This window comes from Carcharhinus amblyrhynchos, chromosome 4, assembly GCF_965287045.1.
Source record: "Carcharhinus amblyrhynchos chromosome 4, sCarAmb.v2.hapA, whole genome shotgun sequence".
NCBI classification, from domain to species: domain Eukaryota; kingdom Metazoa; phylum Chordata; class Chondrichthyes; order Carcharhiniformes; family Carcharhinidae; genus Carcharhinus; species Carcharhinus amblyrhynchos.
This window is the reverse complement of record NC_137327.1, coordinates 56127427-56144614: the sequence shown is the minus strand read 5'-3', so window position 1 is coordinate 56144614 and position 17188 is coordinate 56127427. Positions and strand designations below refer to the sequence as shown.

Below are 17188 nucleotides of genomic sequence, written 5' to 3'. Positions count from 1 at the left end.
AATGGATCTTCCCATGAAACCTCCTACCTACCACAGCAACAACCTTTCAAATTGGCCAATTCACCACACCCTCAACACTCACCCAGCAACTTTCTCTGGCACTCAGAACTCATGTTTAACACTCAGTTACTCCACCATTTTCAGAATCCTGCTAATACTGCCAGTCTCACACCAAACTCTTGATACCTTCACATAACCATAAGCTTCTTTCTATGGCATGAACATCACCCAAGCATAACAGTACATAATCACAGGTATATTGCCATCTCTCTTGCAAGATATGACACACAATAGAGAAGACCAGAGCAGAGCCTGTGGGGCCAGGGTGCCTGCATCTCAAATTTGCTCTTGTAGCCATAATATTTAGAGGACTAGGCCAGTTCAGTTTCTAGTCAAAGGTAACCCCCAGGATGCTGAAAGTGGGGGATTCATCAATGGTAATATCATTGAATGTCAAGAGGCAATGGTTCAAATCTCTCTTGCCTGGCACTTCTGTGGTGCAAATGTTACTTGCCACTTGTCAGCCCTAGTCCAGGTCTTGCTGCATTTGGACATAGACTGTTATTTGAGGAATTGCAAATGATGCTGAATATAGTGCAGTCATCAGGAAACATCTAATCTTATGAAGGAAACAAGGTCACTGACACAACATTGGAAGATGTTTGGGTTTAGGACACTGACCTGAGAAACTTCACCTAATGATTTCCTGGAGCTGTGTCTCCAAATACCACAACTGTCTTCTTTTGTGCTGGGAATGACTCCAACCAATAGACATTTTTCCCACTGATTCCAGTTGACTCCACTTTTGCTAAGGTTCCTTGATGCCACACTCAATCAAATCCTGCCTTTATCTCTGATGCAATCTCTGTCATCGCAGGAATTCAGCACTTTTGTCCATGTTCGAACCAAGGCTGTAATGAGGTCAGAAGCTGAGTGGCTCTGGTGGACCATAACTGAGTATCAATGAGCAAGTTATTATTCAACAAGTGCTCCTTGGCAGCATTGTTTATGACCCCTCCGTCATTTTATGGATGATCAAGAGTAATAATTGGTTGGGTTGGGTTTGTTCCTGTTTCTTGTCTACAAAACTGCCCTCAAGTGCCTCCAATTTTCCAAATTGCTGGGTAGGTGCCAGTGTTGGAACAGATTGGCTAGGGACATGGCAAGTTTTGGGTGGGCAGGGCCAATTGGGGGTGATTAGTGGGGGTGGGATGTCCCACTGCCATTCTGTATTTGGGACTGATGGCAGAGAGAGGAATGATGGTGATCAGGGCTGGCTATCCAGGTGGTAGTGGGGCCAGGGGGCGGGGGGGGGTGTAAATTGGAGCTGCCAGAAGGTCAGGGCTGCCGGGATGGGATAAGAGTGGGGGCAGGGACTGAGAACATCGAGCCTTGCATGAGGAGGTTTGTGAGATCAGCACCTGGGGGGGGGTGTAAATTGGAGCTGCCAGAAGGTCAGGGCTGCCGGGATGGGATAAGAGTGGGGGCAGGGACTGAGAACATCGAGCCTTGCATGAGGAGGTTTGTGAGATCAGCACCTGGGAAAGGGGGGAGGGGGATCAGAAGGCCAGCAATGGAAGTTGTGGGCCAGCCAGCAATTGGGCTGGCCAGCAATCAAGAGGCTGGTAATGTGGGGTTACTGCACATGGGCCGATCTCCACACTGACAGATCGTTACAAGAACAGTGGCCCACTCAGCACTATGCCATCGGGCTGTCATGCTGGAATAGGCTCTACCCACAGATTTTCAGAGTGAATCACACTGGGCATTCTTTGATGCACCGAGTGTCGGAGATTCAACCTGAAAATCCTGCTTAAAAAAAACAGTGGCAGTTACTCCCGTTTTCACCCAAATTGGGGACTTAGAGATCAGGATTCACCCCAAAAAATTATAAGTTTTTAAACCAATTTCGATTGCTTTTTTAAGCAAGATTTTCCAATTGAATCTCCCAGCCAGCCCCAACCACCCCAGCAGCCCCTGGTCAGCCCAGATCACTGTCCTCCTCCCCTCTGCTACTGATCCCAAATGCAAAATGGCACAGGAACCCCTCATCCTAACCAATCATCCCCATAAGCCCCACCTTCTCTGTCCCCACCCCCTTGGCACTGCCCAATGCCTGGGGGGGACAGTGCCAAGATGCCCTTGGGCATTGTCAGTTTTCCCCTTGTGCTACACCAGGGTGCCAAACTGGCACTGCCCAGGGGACACACCCTCCTTATTCCAAACCTTCTGGGGAGGCCTCAATGGCCTTCATTCCAGTGGAATCAGCTGCCTGTTCCACATTAGCAGGGAGCAGTTGTAAACTCTGCTGGAGTGAACCACTCCTGGAAGATGAGACGCTAGCAGGCTTGGAGACATCAGTCCCAAGCCCACTAATTGAATGTAAATATTAATTTAAATATTAAAATCAGCTCTGCACAATTTCCAGCTCCGAACAGATTACTCTTAAAAAAAACTTGGAGACATGGTCATGGTGCCAAGTGGGAAGCCTGTGAAAGGGCCTCCACTGATGTCTCCTGGCCTGTTGTGCTAAAGCAGCACAGCGGACTGGGAGAATCATCTCCAGAATTCTTTTGGGAGAATCCCGGGCAATGTATCTAACTGAGTTGAAAATAAAATAGTATGTTGGGAACCCAGGTAGCAAAGGAAGGTCCCACGGTAAATCATTTGTTTGTGCTCTATTAGTCATCACTGCCTACAATTTATCTCTGATGTGGAGGTGCCAGCGTTGGACTGGGATAAACACAGTAAAAAGTCTCACAACACCAGGTTAAAGTCCAACAGGTTTATTTGGTAGCAAAAACCACTAGCTTTCGACAGCTAGTGGCTTTTGCTACCAAATGAACCTGTTGGACTTTAACCTGCTGTTGTGAGACTACTTACTACAATTTATCTCAGTATTTTCAGGTTCCAGATTAGTTACAAAAACAAATTCTCTGACCTCGCTTGCGACTGGAATTCTCCCATTCCACTTCAGCGAATGGCAATTTGGCTGAGCACCAAATTCTCCACTCTCACTGGCAGCAATGGCAAGGCATATGACATATTTGAGAATTCTGGCCAGGGTTAAAATACAGACTGATTGCATTTTAAAAAGTGTAAGGCTGTCTACATCAACTGTGATGACACTCAGTAGACAGATATGCCTGGCATTAACTTCCTACTTTACTTCCAATGGCATGAGATAAAATGGAAATAGCAGGCAGGATTTTTCACCCTCACTGCCCATGTGACGCACCCCCCCCCCCCAACCACCACCCCACCCCACCCCACAAGGCATGTTTTCTAGTGGCAGAGATGAGTCACCATTGGCCACCAGTGGAATTGTTTTGCATGGCTCCCCCTTCCTGTTGCTGGGGAACCTGTCGTGGGGGTTGCCTTCAATGGAACCAGTAGATCTCACCAGCAGGAAGAGTTGGAAAATCCAGCCAACTAAAAATAGTGCTTAATATAGGTTTTCATCGGGCATGTTTCAAATTTGAAGGCGGCTTTTCTTTTTGTATAAATTATAGGTTGATAAGTTATTGATGGACTCTTAGTACCAGGCCAATATTCCAAAATAAATAGTGGCAAAAGCTTCTAGGGATACTTAATGCAATCAATAAACTAGTGTGACCTTTTGTACTGTACTTCACCATTTGTACATTTTTAAAACAAAGAAGTAAGTTGTATTTTTATTATATTTTAGCTCAATTATCATAACAGTATCTGACAGGTGCAACACAATCCTTTATAACAAATGATATATAGTGCAGGATAATAGTATAAATAACTTACTACTGATAGTCACTGAAATATGAAATTAACAAAATAGAATCACAGAAAATGTACAGCACAGAAGGAGGTCATTCAGCCTATTTTGCCTATGTCAGTCACTGAAGACATATTTAACCTAATCTCACCTTCCTGCATTTGTCCTGTATCCCTGCAGGTCACATCTCTTCAAGTAGACATTCAAATAATTTTTAAATGTGGTGTTAGTTTTTGCCTCTATCACCCTTTCAGGCAGTGATTGTCACACTCCTAGAACACTCTGGGTTAAAAAATACTTCCTGATCTCCCTCCTAATCTTTCTACCAATTACTTTATATCCATGCTCCCTGGTTTTTGATCCCTTTTTTTAATCTATATCCATTCAAAGTCTCAACCAATGAGACATTACAGATCCAAGCTGACAAGACAGGCAAGCCTCTCCCTATCTTGGCCTTGATCTACATGATCCAAGCTGATAGGAGCAGGCATTGCACCCCCTCCAGTGCTTGATCTCATTTGCACTTAGCCAAAAGGCCGAGATGCCATTTTTTAAAAATTGCTTCAAATGAAGCCTCAGTGTAACCTCATTGACTTCTATCAAGTGCAGGACTGCCAATACTACGCTTGATTTTAGCCAAAAGGTGGTTTTTGATCCCTATGCTGAAGTAAATATGTTGCCTCTACTTACTCCAACTAGGCCTCTTGTGGTTTTAAAATGTACTTAGTTCCTCCTCAACTGCTACTACTTTTAAGTTAGTATGCTTTTATAACTTGATTTGCATAACAATATAAGCACATGTATATTGTAAATTTAGAATGTAATTAATGTGGTGAAGTATTGATAGTAATTATAATGGAAATTAGATATAAATATATATATGTTATATATACACATATAAACTGGCTGTCAATGGTGAACTCAAATTCCGTAGGTATATGAATGGGGCAATTTATTTTATAAACTGTAAGTGAACAGATGCGAAAATTCCAGAGTGGCTGGAGGACTGGAATTGGGTTAAATTTGTGCATATCACATTTTCCTACTATGGGAATCGTTCAGAAATTAATTCACTCACAACAATCCTCAGTGAAATATGAACATCCTTCCAAAGACCCTGCCAGAACTGTCAAAAGCACTCAGAGATAAGCATATTGTTGATTCAGAAACATTAATTCACAGAAATAATGATTTAGTGAGTTAACAAATACAGTTAAATACAATCATTTTATGATGCCAAGTCTTGTTGGAATTCTCCAGTTGGCTCATTTACAAAGTATGTAATGACGGTATTCTTTAAAGACAACCTATGGTTGTTACAAAATACTCTTCAGATTTGTTTTCCCACCATCAGGCACATGTGGGGTTCCGATCTCGTTTGTGGTGTTTCTTGCGCTTTGGTGAGGTTTCATTAGCTTTTTCAGCTTTGCTCACGTTCCTCTGTGGTGTCTGAGTATTGTCTTTGTTCACTCCTTGTTCATTGCATTTAAGATTTTTTGTTACTGGCTCAGAGCAGCGAACACAACGCCTCATTTGAATGTTGCCTTCATGAGCTGTGAGAAAAACAACATGAAAACTAAGAGATAGAAAATGTTAGACACCGCAGATGAGTCAGCAACTTTATTACTTGACAACATTGACCAGGAAGTTTCCACTTGTCAAATTATTGAGTTAATCTATTGTCTAAGAAGAAGGCAGCATGTTTATGGAATACTTTTCATAAAATCCCAAAGCATTTCACACAAATATATTATGAATTGTATCTTAAGAAACAGTCAATTTGCCAACAGCATTGCTTCCTGAACAACAATGAGATAATGATCAGTTTATCTGTTTTAGTGATGTTGCTCAAGTCTCTTTCTACTTGATCATGATACAACATGTGAAAACTGGATTATTATAAAGCTATACATTAGGGAATCACATATTACAATAAAGCATATTTGATGCATAATATGAAATTGAAATAATGTTGCAAGAGGAATGCCATAAACCCACAATAGGCTGATACAGTATATTGTAAATCAGAAAATCTGGCCAATTCATTCCTTAGTCTACAAACCAGATATCAATACTTAGGCTGTAAAAGGGGGGGACATTTTTATTTTACATTCAGACTTGGGCAAATAAGTGGCAAGTAACATTGATGCCAGGCAATGACCATTACAAGAAAGAGTGTAGCCATGTCCCTTTGACATTCAACATTTCAGCATTAGCATTTCTGGATGCCCCACCATCCTCGGGGTTATGATTGACGAGAAACTGAACTGGACCAGCACTATACATACTATCGCTGCAAGTAACAGAACAGAGGTAAGGAAATCTGTGGCAAGTAACTCACCTCCTATCTCCTCAAAGCCTGTTCAGCATCTACAAGGTACAAGACAGGAGTGCGATGGAATACCCTCATCTTGCTTGGACGAGTGCAGTTCCATCTTCACTCAAAAAGTCTAACATCATCCAGGACAAATAATTCCACTTGATCGGTTGCCATCCAACACCTTAAACAGTAACTCCCTCCTGTACTGACACACACTGACAGCAATGTGTACCATTTAGAAGATGCACTGCAGAAGCTCAATAGCACCTTCCAAACCTGCAATTTCTACAATTTCTAAGGACAAGGGCAGCAAAGGCATGAACATCACCAACAGGGAGTTCTCCTCCAATCTACACACCATCCTGACGTGTAACTACATTGCTGTCACTGGGTCAAAATCCTGGAATTCTTTTCTTAACAATACTGTGGGTGTACCTACAACAGATGGACTGCAGTGGTACAAGAAGGCAACCCACAACCATTTCTCAATGGCAACTACAGATGAACAAGAAAGACTGATCTTGCCAGTGATGGTTGCATCCCATGGAAAAATTTTAGGCAATAATGTTACGTGTATTTAAAATAATCTATTATTTAAAAGTTTGTACTTTTGCTTCTAATGTATTTTAGAGCAATAAAATGTCCATAAATTTGAATCAAGGATAACGGGGTTAACTCCTCTGAGGTTCACCATTACAACTGCTATTTTGTGTGATAGGATAGGTTTGACATGTGATATCTAATCTGATTATCTATTTGGTGGCCTCCTGAGATGTCAGATGGTGAACACACCAAAGTGGGAAGGTTGATGTCTCATGTTCCATAAGCTGTGATGCATGGACACAATTGAACTTTGAGTCAACCTCCTGGTCCACTTTCAAACCAGGTAGCTGGATCATCCATGCCCAGTGCAGTCACTTGATCCCCATGAAGAAAATAAACACCAGGGACATCTTGATGACTATCTACATGTGGTCTTCCTGTGCTAGTTCATTGATAACTTACCAATCAATTTCATCATGAAGACTAAAGAGAATGACCTCCCAGTTTGAAAAGCATGAAAATAACAAAATGTTCTCTCACTTAGCCACTGTAACTTCAGCAGAAGAGCAGTGGCAACTCTGGCAAAACTTTTTAACCAGCATTTCCATGGTAATGCAATGCATGCTACAGCTACACATGGGGAAAAACACACAGAAATGTTTCCCTCCCCCGTCAACTTAATCAGGTAGCTCTTAGTTTAAGACTAGTTTAAACTGCTAAAATGTAACAGAACATTAATTCTATTCACTGATAACATGCCATAATTCCTTCATTAGCAACAACCATAACTCCAAAATGAAGTCCTGGAAGGTGCAATAGAATCAAAAGTAAAAAATGCAAAAATCATACTTAAACACTGAATCAGCACTTCTGAATAAAATTGAGACTTTTGAGGCTATTGGCCAAAGACACGTGGAATATCGGATATTTGTGATGTGACCAGATGCTGACTGAAATGAATTTACAGCTGCAGTGATAGACAACCTCGGGATCTGTTTTCCATTTTTACTCACTTTAGACAAATGCCTACAAAGCAATTTTTGTTTCAAATATGGAAAATATAAAATATAATTCATAACTATATTCTGAGACTAGGCAGACCTCTTTACAAATTGAGGAAACTAAATTATAGACCAGGGCTGAGCTTGAAGAGAACAGAAGGGAAAATGTGTATTCAAAGAAGTAGTAATCAGCAAATGACAAGATTGGCTTCCAGTTACCCACAGATTTTTAGAGGGAATGGGGACTGACAGATATAGGGAGTTCTGCAATTAGTGGCTCTCATGAGTCTTTGTTTCAATAAAGTGGGGTTATAAGAGGAAGTACAATGTGTATGATGACTTATTTGGAACATTGTTAAAATAAGAGTGGAAAATTCACTCGATAAATGACCTTGTGATATTTTTAAGATAAAGAGAGATGACACAAGGTGAGAAATGTTGCAGACTAGAAAAAACAGAAGGCTGCATTAAGAGGTAGGACTTTAAGATTGGTCATAGCAAACATAGAAAACAGAAGCAGGAGTAGGCCATTCAACCCTTCAGCCTGCTCCATCATTCAACATGATCATGGCTAATCTTCTATCACGACACCATACATCCACTATTCTCCCCATACCTCTTGATGCCTTTAAAATCACGTAGATGAAGACACAGAGTAATGTATCTAAATTTGCTGATGATACGAAGCAGGGTGGAAAGGTAATCAATGGTGACTGCAAAGATATAGAGTGAGTGAGCAAAAGATGGCAGATGGAGTATATGTGGAGAAGTTTGGCCATAAGAACAGAAAAGCAGGATACTTTCTGAAGGGTAAAAAAACACAAGTGTTTTTTTGAGAGATTTGGCTGTGCTCGTCAAAGGATTGCAGAAAGTTAGCGCATCTTAAACTCTATGAAAACTCATAGCATCAGGAGAAACCCGAACAAGTAAACCTACTGCCGATTATCACATACTGCATCCCTTCAGCTAATAAATCTATACTTCTCCATGTTAAATACAACTTGGAGAAAGCACAGAGGGTGGAAAGGGTTCAGACGGTACTCTTCGTGGGGAACTTTAATATCAAACACCAAGAATGAGTTGGTAGCACTGCTGCTTTTCAGGCTGGTTGAGTCCTAAAGGACACAGCGACTAGACTGAGCAGGTGGAGAGTGAATCAAGAAGGAAATATGTACTTAACTTCATCCTCATCAACTTACTTACCACAGATGTATCTGTCCATGAAAGGAGTGGTAGGGATGATGAGCTATCTTGTTCTTTTGGAGACAAAGTTGAATCTTCACATTAAGGAAAAGCTCCTTGTATTGTGTGACTCTACCACCATGCTAAATGGGATAAATTTTGAACGGATCTAGCATCTCAAGACCAGGCAACCATGGGCCATCAGCAGCAGCAGAATTGTATTCAAACACAATCAGTGACTTCATTGCCCAGCATATCCCCAATTCTACATTATCACCAAGCCAGGGGATCAACCTCGGGTCACTGAAGAGTGCGGGGAGGCATGCCACGAGCAACAGCAGGCATACCTTAAAATAACTTTCCAATGTGGTGAAGCTACAACACAGGACTACATCCATGCCAAACAGCATAAACAGCAAGTGATAGATAGAGCTAAGTAATTGCACAACCAATAGATCCTGCAGTGAACAAGTCATCTCTTGACTCCACAAAGCCTGTCCATAATCTACAAGGCACAAGTCAGGAATAGTTTCCCCCAGCCTCAAGATAAAGGGGGGGCGGTTTAGAACGGAGTTGAGGAGGAACTTCTTCACTCAAAGGGTGGTGAATCTCTGGAATTCTCTGCCCGTTGAAGTGGTGGAGGCTACCTCGCTAAATATTTTTAAGAAGCGGGTTGATGGGTTCTTGATAAGAGAGGGGATTAAGGGTTATGGGGAGAGGGCGGGAAAGTGGAACTGAGCCGCGACAGATCAGCCATGATCTTGTTGAATGGCGGGGCAGGCTCGAAGGGCCAGATGGCCTACTCCTGCTCCTATTTCTTATGTTCTTATGTTCTTATGTTCTTACCTGGATAGGTGCAACTCTAACAAAATAAAGGGCAAATTAAACAGAAATTCCAAAGTGTTTTATAAATATATTAAGGGCAGAGGGTAACCAGGGAAAACATAGGACCAAAGTGGTAATATATATATGGAACCAAAACATGTAGATGAGGTATTAAATTAGTATTTTGAATTTGTGTTCAGTATAGAGAAGGATATTGTACATTTAGAAAGCAGAGATGGGGACTGTGATATAATTGAACAGATTAGCAATGAGAGGGAGGTGGTAGCAGACTTAAAATGAATAAATCTCCAGGCCCATATAAGATGTATGCTATGCTACTTGTGAGGCAAGAAAGGAGATTGCACAGGCTCCTTGGCTAATTTTCAGATCCTCTCTGGCTGCAGAAAAGGTAGTAAAAAGTCTGACAACACCAGGTTTTAGTCCAACCTATTTATTTGATAATATTCTCACAAGCTTTCGAGGGGTTACCCTCTTCGTCAGGTGAAAGAGGGTAACCCCTCGAAAGCTTGTGAGAATATTATCAAATAAATAGGTTGGACTAAAACCTGGTGTTGTCAGACTTTTTACTGTGTTTACGCCAGTCCAACGCCAGCATACCCACATGCAGAAAAGGTGCCACAGTACAGGAGGACAGCCCATGTGGTAGCACAGGTAATTACAGGCCAATGTCTCTAAAATCAGTGGCAGGGAAATAATTGAAAAAAACTGAAAGACAGAATTAATTGCCACTTGGAGATGCAAAGATTATCAAGGGTATTCTGCAGTTTTGATCTCCATTTAGGAAGATTTGGAGACGTTACAAGGAATGTTCACAAAATTGGTCCCTGAAAATAAAGGAGCATACTAAGGGGGTGAGTGATTTAGGCCTATCTTCTCTGACGCATGGAAGAATGCAAGATGATTCATTGTAATATACAAAAACTGAAGGGGTTTGATAGGATAGATGCATCAAGATTGTTTCTACTGCTTGGGGAATGTAAGACACTGCGACACAATCTCAGTATAAGAGAAAGGAGAAATTAATTCACACAAGTTAATTCACACAAAGTGTTATGACTCTTTGGAATTCTGTAATCCAGAGGATTGAGGCTGCTCCACCATTGAATACCTTTAAGGCTGGGATAGACAGATTTTTGGTCTCTAAGTGGATCAAGAGATATATGGAGCCGGCAAGAAAGTAAATTTGAAGCCCAAGATCAGGCACAATCATATTGAGTGATGGTGCAGACTCAAAGGGGTCGAAGGTCTACTCCTGCTCCTGTTCCCTGTTATCTTAATTGCTACCCTGCAGGGTGCCGGTTTCTCCCGCCCTCACCCTCACTTTGAATACTGGAACAAACTTGGGAGGATCTTAACGACTAACATGCCTGACCCCCACTCTCTGCCTCCTATTTGACAACCAATCCTCTATCCACGCTAACACCCTACCCCCAACTCCATGTCCCCTGACCTTCTGCAATAACCTCTTGTGAGGTACCTTGTCAAACGCCTTCTGAAAATCCAGAAAGACCACATCCACCGGCTCTCCTCTATCAACTGCCCTAGACACATCCTCATAGAACTCCAGTAAGTTTGTCAGACACAACTTCCCTTTAATGAAACCGTGTTGCGTCTGCTCTATCAAGCAATTCCCTTCAAGATGCCTCGCAATTTCCTCCTTAATGACGGATTCTAACATTTTACCTACCACAGACGTTAAACTAACCGGCCTATAATTCCCCACCTTTTGCCTGGCACCCTTCTTAAACAGCGGCGTAACATTAGCCGTTTTCCAATCTTCCGGCACTTCCCCGGAATCCAGCGACGTCTGTAAAATAACCACCAAGGCATCTACTATCACCTCCGCCATTTCTTTCAGAACCCTCGGATGCATTCCATCCGGTCCTGGGGACTTGTCCACAATCAGCCCCTCCAGTCTGTCGAGCACCGCCTCTCTAGTAACAGTAATGTCATTAAGACCCTCCAGTCCTACCACCTTTCCATCGCAAACACCCGGCAAATTATTCACGTCCTCCTCCGTGAAGACAGAAACAAAAAAGTTATTCAAGACCTTAGCCATATCCCCATCCCCTACCACTAGGTCCCCTTTCTCATCCTCTAAAGGACCAACGTTCACCCTAGCCAGCCTCTTCCTTTTTATATATTTATAAAAACTCTTGCTATCCTTTTTTATATTAAGCGCTAGCCCAGCTTCATAGCTTCTCCTACCCTCCTTTATCAACTTCTTTGTCAATCTTTGTTGACATTTAAACCTTTCCCAATCCTCTTCTCGCCCACTACTCTTAGCTACTCTAAATTCCTCCGCTTTTAATTTAACACTTTCCTTCACCTCCTTCATTATCCACAGCTTATTACCTCTCCTCCTACGGTCCTTTTTGACCATCGGAATAAATTTCTGCTGAGCACCAAGAAAGATCTCCTTAAAGATCCTCCACTGCTCCTCAGCAGACCTACCTTCCAACGTGCTCCCCCAGTCCACATTCGCCAATTCTTCTCTCATCCTACCATACTCCCCTCTATTCAAACAAAGGACGCGTGTCCGGGAACCCACTTTCTCCTCCTCCATCTGCAACAGAAACTCCACCATACAATGATCACTCTCTCCAAGAGGATCCTTCACCGCCAGGCCCTAATTCTCTGGAATTCTCTGCCTGTTGAAGTGGTGGAGGCTGCCTCGCTAAATATTTTTAAGAAGCGGGTTGATGGGTTTTTGATAAGAGAGGGGATTAAGGGTTATGGGGAGAGGGCGGGAAAGTGGAACTGAGCCACGACAGATCAGCCATGATCTTATTGAATGGCGGGGCAGGCTCGAAGGGCTAGATGGCCTACTCCTGCTCCTATTTCTTATGTTCTTATGTTAGAAGTATAATTTTCAAAGCGCATCCACACCCAATCTTGTTCCTCAGGGGAGATTGAAAATCCAATGCCCTGAAGTGTATTATATTTCTGTGCAGCATAGGAGGAACTTAACTCTGACTTTAAATATGCTGTACCGAATCTGGAAGATTTTAGTGCAGAGAAGGGAAGTGTTCCAAACTAAAAATTATCATACTTCACCTTGCTGAGCTCACAAATAAATTGCCTAAAATACTATATAAGAAGTGAATTAGTATTTTTCATCCTAATGTTTTGTTATTGCAGCTTAATAAGGTTAATTCACATGTCAATTCAATTTGTTATCATTTCTGTATTTTTATAATTGATGAATATTAAATCTATGATGAATATTAAATCTAGCAGTCCAACCATTAATGGAATAAGATTCTCCCCTTACCTTTAGGTTTTTTGCAACAACAGAATTTACAACAAAGCACCACTGCAATAATCAGAAGCAGTAAAGCTATGGCTCCAGAGAGGTAGACCCACCAAGGAAAAAGCCAGCTGGAATCAATGCCTGCAAGTTACATACAGAACGAAAAGTAACCTTTCATTTTCAGAAGAATGACAGTACAGGACAGATAATAATATGAATTTAAGCTTCCTGCACAAATATAAATACATAGTGTTCCAAACCCATAAAATTATAACTCATGAGCGTTACGATTAATGATTGTGTGAATTTCTGTCTCGTTCCGGCTTGGTGTGGGCCAAAACTGTCCAAGATTCAGTTCAGATTAGCAATAATAGTTTTTTTTTCATTTAAACTATCCAAAAGGAGTGAAAAAAAATGGTATCATTACAGTTGATGGATTTAAGAGCACTTACTGTGGATCTTAATTGGGTAAAATTAAAGTCCAAGATCAGTCTTGATCATTTTGAATAGGAACACAGGCTCAACAGGTTGTAATGTCTACTCTTGCCCCAATTTTATGTGTGTTTGTGTTTTTAATTGGACTTGAAAATATTTAAAGCTCAAACAAAGAAAATGTTCTGCACAGCACTTGCTTTGGTTCAGATCAAAATAAAACTCCCCAAAGCATAAATCAGAAATTAAACATGATCAAGATAAAGCAGCAATAAAAGTCTGATACACAGGGAAAATGCATTTACTATAATTTAGCAACAACTTCATAAACATTTAGAAACACTTTGTAAATATGATAGTAAAGAACACAACAGCGATTTCATTAATAGACCTTTTCCACACGCCTGACAAAGGAACAGCGATTCCAAAAGCTTGTGGGTTTACTGTCAAATAAACTTGTTGGACTTTAACTTGGTGTTGTGAGACTTCTTACTGTCCTTCAGAACAGGAACAGGAAAGGTCGGAAAAATGGAATGCTACTGCCAATGAAAATTCATTCCATTTTCTAACTCCTAGGTTATCTTCTCTAAGTTCCCTTTGTCCAGAAGCCGCTGTCAGCAAAGTATCATTGCTAATCGCTCATATAACTGTGATGCGTGAAAGGCAGATTTCTGCATTCATACTAAAACTCATAAAGGACCATCATCCATTAACATCTCTAACAAGTGACTTGGAAACAGCTGATGGCATTGTGTTTCTGAGTTACTCTCACTAGATAATTTAAGCCTTCATAATTAGAGAAGTAACCCAATGATGGCCTAATGATCCAGAGATGTAACACCACCACAGAAGCCGGAGAAAATAAATTCATTTAACTGATTAAATCTAAAATTAATGTATATGTGTGTGTGTGCATCCTGATTATACATGAAGGACATGCAATTAAGTAAGATTTAAGTCAGCACGACTCAATGCACTCTGGAAAGGAAAAAAAAGAGATAACAAGGGAAAACATTGAATAAAAGTAAGCTTCAAAAGTTGTGTAAAATGAAATCACTGAGGTCTGTAGCTGCAGCTTGTCCACTTCACCATCATTAACCAGCTCTGCTGAGTTCACAATTTCTGAAAAATCCCCAGCACTGCACTCATTTCCTTTCTGGCATTATTTTAGTGAAAATATTTCCATCAATTGCAGCGAATATACAATATACAACAATTCACAACTAAATAGGTTTTGTTCCTACCTGCAAATTGAACAGTGTAGTTGACCGAAGTTGGAACTTTAAGGGTCAAGTGAGATACCTCACAGATATAAACAGTGCCAGGTGGCCCTGCCTGTGGCTCTTTCAAATAACTGGTAACTTTATGCAGTCCTTTAGCATTCTTCTTCATGGATGTCTTAACTCCAGCCGTAACTTTGTTACCATTTTTACGCCAAACAATGGTGTACTTATCAGGATAGAACTCAGACGTTTCACACAAATATGTTAGAGAGCCATTCACAGAAAACATTGGCGAAATCTTCAGAGGAGCTGGAGAAACTATAAAAAAATTTAAAGAAACAAACACATTTCTTAATTTCCAAGTAGGTATGATTTCCTAATACATGACTTTGGGCATCATTTAACGATATTGAGGATCTACTTTATGAATATTGATTAGATTAAAGAAACTGCTTCCTAGTTGTTAATTATATTTTGAGACACTGACAGTCAAGTATAATCTTCCACAAGCAAAAAAAAAGGAGAAACTTGGTGTGTTCATGATGCATTGTTATGCAATAATGCTGCGTACAAAAATGTATATTATCCAAGTAATCACTGAGTGAATATGTTGTTTGTTGGTCCAACCTCTGACCTGCCCTAGATTAACCAGCGTCATCTTCATGATGGCTCAGCAGAGATAGGTAGTGAAAATTAAATCAAGTCATCTTTCAAATTGCAACTCAACAAACATCTGTGGAAATGACCACTGAGAACATGCATCCAGGATATAATTGGGCTTAATTACAATGTTTCATGAAACTCATTGTCCATTAAACTGGATATTTAATTAGGATTGCTGTTCAACTAATAAAGGAATCATAATGCTAAATGAAGTAAACTACTTGTGTACAATATGACATTTAACTTGTAAGAAATGAATACAGAGCTGCAAGAAAGAGCAGGGGAGTGGAAGTTGCTTTTGTAGAGAGCTGACAGAGACATGAAGGATTGAATGATGTCCTTTTGTGTCATAATAATTTTATGATTCCATTCTGTTGTTATAAACTTTAATTAGCTGAGATATTTCCAAAATATTGTTTCAACAAGGATAGTAGCTCAATTTCAAAATGTGGTGCATGTTGCTACAGGTAACATCCCAGTAGAAAACCCAATATTAGAAGGTACAACACAGAAACAGGTTATTCACCCAAACGAGTCAATGCTGATGCTTTTATGCCACACTTTCAACCTGCCTTACATCCCTCCATTTTCTTCTTCATGTGTGCATCGACCCTTCCTTAAAAGTTGACGATGCTTGCTTCTTCAAAGATAGATTTAACTGTTACAAGGCTATGGAGGAAGAAACTGCTTGCTGCTCTGTATAGCAACATTGTAATTGCATTAATTTGGAGCCATTTCAATTAAGTAATTTACACACTATCCAATAACATGGATTCAGTGGCCATAAGAAATAGGAGCAGGAGACAGATAGTTCTATTAATGGCAGAGCAAGCAGGAGAGACCAATGTTAACATGATTTCAATTCCACTTTCTAGACTGTTCCCTATGATCCTTGACTTCCTGTAGTTCATAAATTTGTCTGCCTCAGCCTTGAATATATCCAATAGGTGGGATTTTATGGCCTCGCTTGTCCCGAAACCATAAAATCCCACCTGAGGTCAACAGGCTTTGCCATATTCCGCCCTTTGCCCGTTCCAATTCCCGTGGCAGGCAGGGTGGAAAAATTTCAGCAAATGACTCAGCTTCCTTGGTTCTCTCATGTGGAAATTCCAACAGTTGGCAACTCTCTTAATAGAAATATGTGCCCTCATCTTTGTCTTAAATGGTCAACCTCTGTTAGGGAAACTCTACCTTTAAATCTAAATTCTCCTTTGAAGGGAAATACGTTTCTTGGCAAAAGTTTCTCATAAAATTCTAAGTATATAATTTCCTATTTCCCAAGAATTTAACAATGACAGGAAACCTTTATGAATCTGTTTATCTGGAACACAAAGAAAAAGTAATTTTCATTCCTGCCAATTGCTTTAGCAAATATTTGAGTATTTAAAATGGAACTCAGGCAGTTTTCCTGAGCTATTCCCTTATCATATTTATTTTATCTTTCAGCTTCACATCACGTTGTGTCCAAGGACATGCAAACATAATTAAAATACAAACATTTAAGTTCATTTTGATGTAAACACTTTCACAAACTGGTGATAAATAACCTTGTACCAGATCAAAAGATGGAATTTTAACTTCCACTGCCTAAGTGAAACTGCAGTTGGCTATCCTGCATTTGATCTGGGAGGTGCATCCCTCTCAGATGGAGATAGGCAAAGCTAACACTAGGTGCCTTAAATGGTAAGTTTTACATTCTGCAGATTTTTTTTAAAAATCACAAAAAAAGTGCTGTAATGTTACATATTATCAGGAGCTAATGCACTAACACATTTGCATCTGACCGTGTCCCTTTGTCAGATGAAATGCACATCACTATCAAAATTGAACTTCCATTTACTTAGCCTCTTTCACAATGCTCCAAAGCACTTTGCAGCCAACAAACTATACAGCAACCTGGCTGGCCACAGAAAGTTCCCATAAACAAGAAGATAATTTTTTAAATGACTTTGGTTGAAGTGTACAGTTGACCAG

The 17188-nt window shown here is 40.6% G+C and overlaps 1 protein-coding gene across 1 annotated transcript; it reads right to left on the bottom strand.

Annotated features, from left to right (window-relative positions):
• Positions 1-4139: 4139 nt before the first annotated feature.
• LOC145342599 (uncharacterized) lies at positions 4140-14865 on the bottom strand. Its single transcript, XM_080188145.1, has 3 exons — positions 14573-14865; positions 12918-13037; positions 4140-5304 (listed from the first exon to the last, which is right to left on the bottom strand). The coding sequence occupies exons 1-3, from the start codon at positions 14838-14840 to the stop codon at positions 5102-5104; spliced, it is 591 nt and encodes a 196-aa protein (XP_080044271.1). The 5' UTR covers positions 14841-14865; the 3' UTR covers positions 4140-5101.
• Between the last annotated feature and the right edge of the window lie 2323 nt (positions 14866-17188).

Coding starts and splice junctions, on each gene's coding strand:
- LOC145342599 (XM_080188145.1), bottom strand. CDS start 14,840: ATGTTTTCTGTGAATGGCTCTCTAACATATTTGTGTGAAACGTCTGAG. Junction 13,038..14,572: donor CTACACTGTTCAATTTGCAG/GTAGGAACAAAA, acceptor TGTAACTTGCAG/GCATTGATTCCAGCTGGCTT. Junction 5,305..12,917: donor TTGTTGCAAAAAACCTAAAG/GTAAGGGGAGAA, acceptor TTTTTCTCACAG/CTCATGAAGGCAACATTCAA.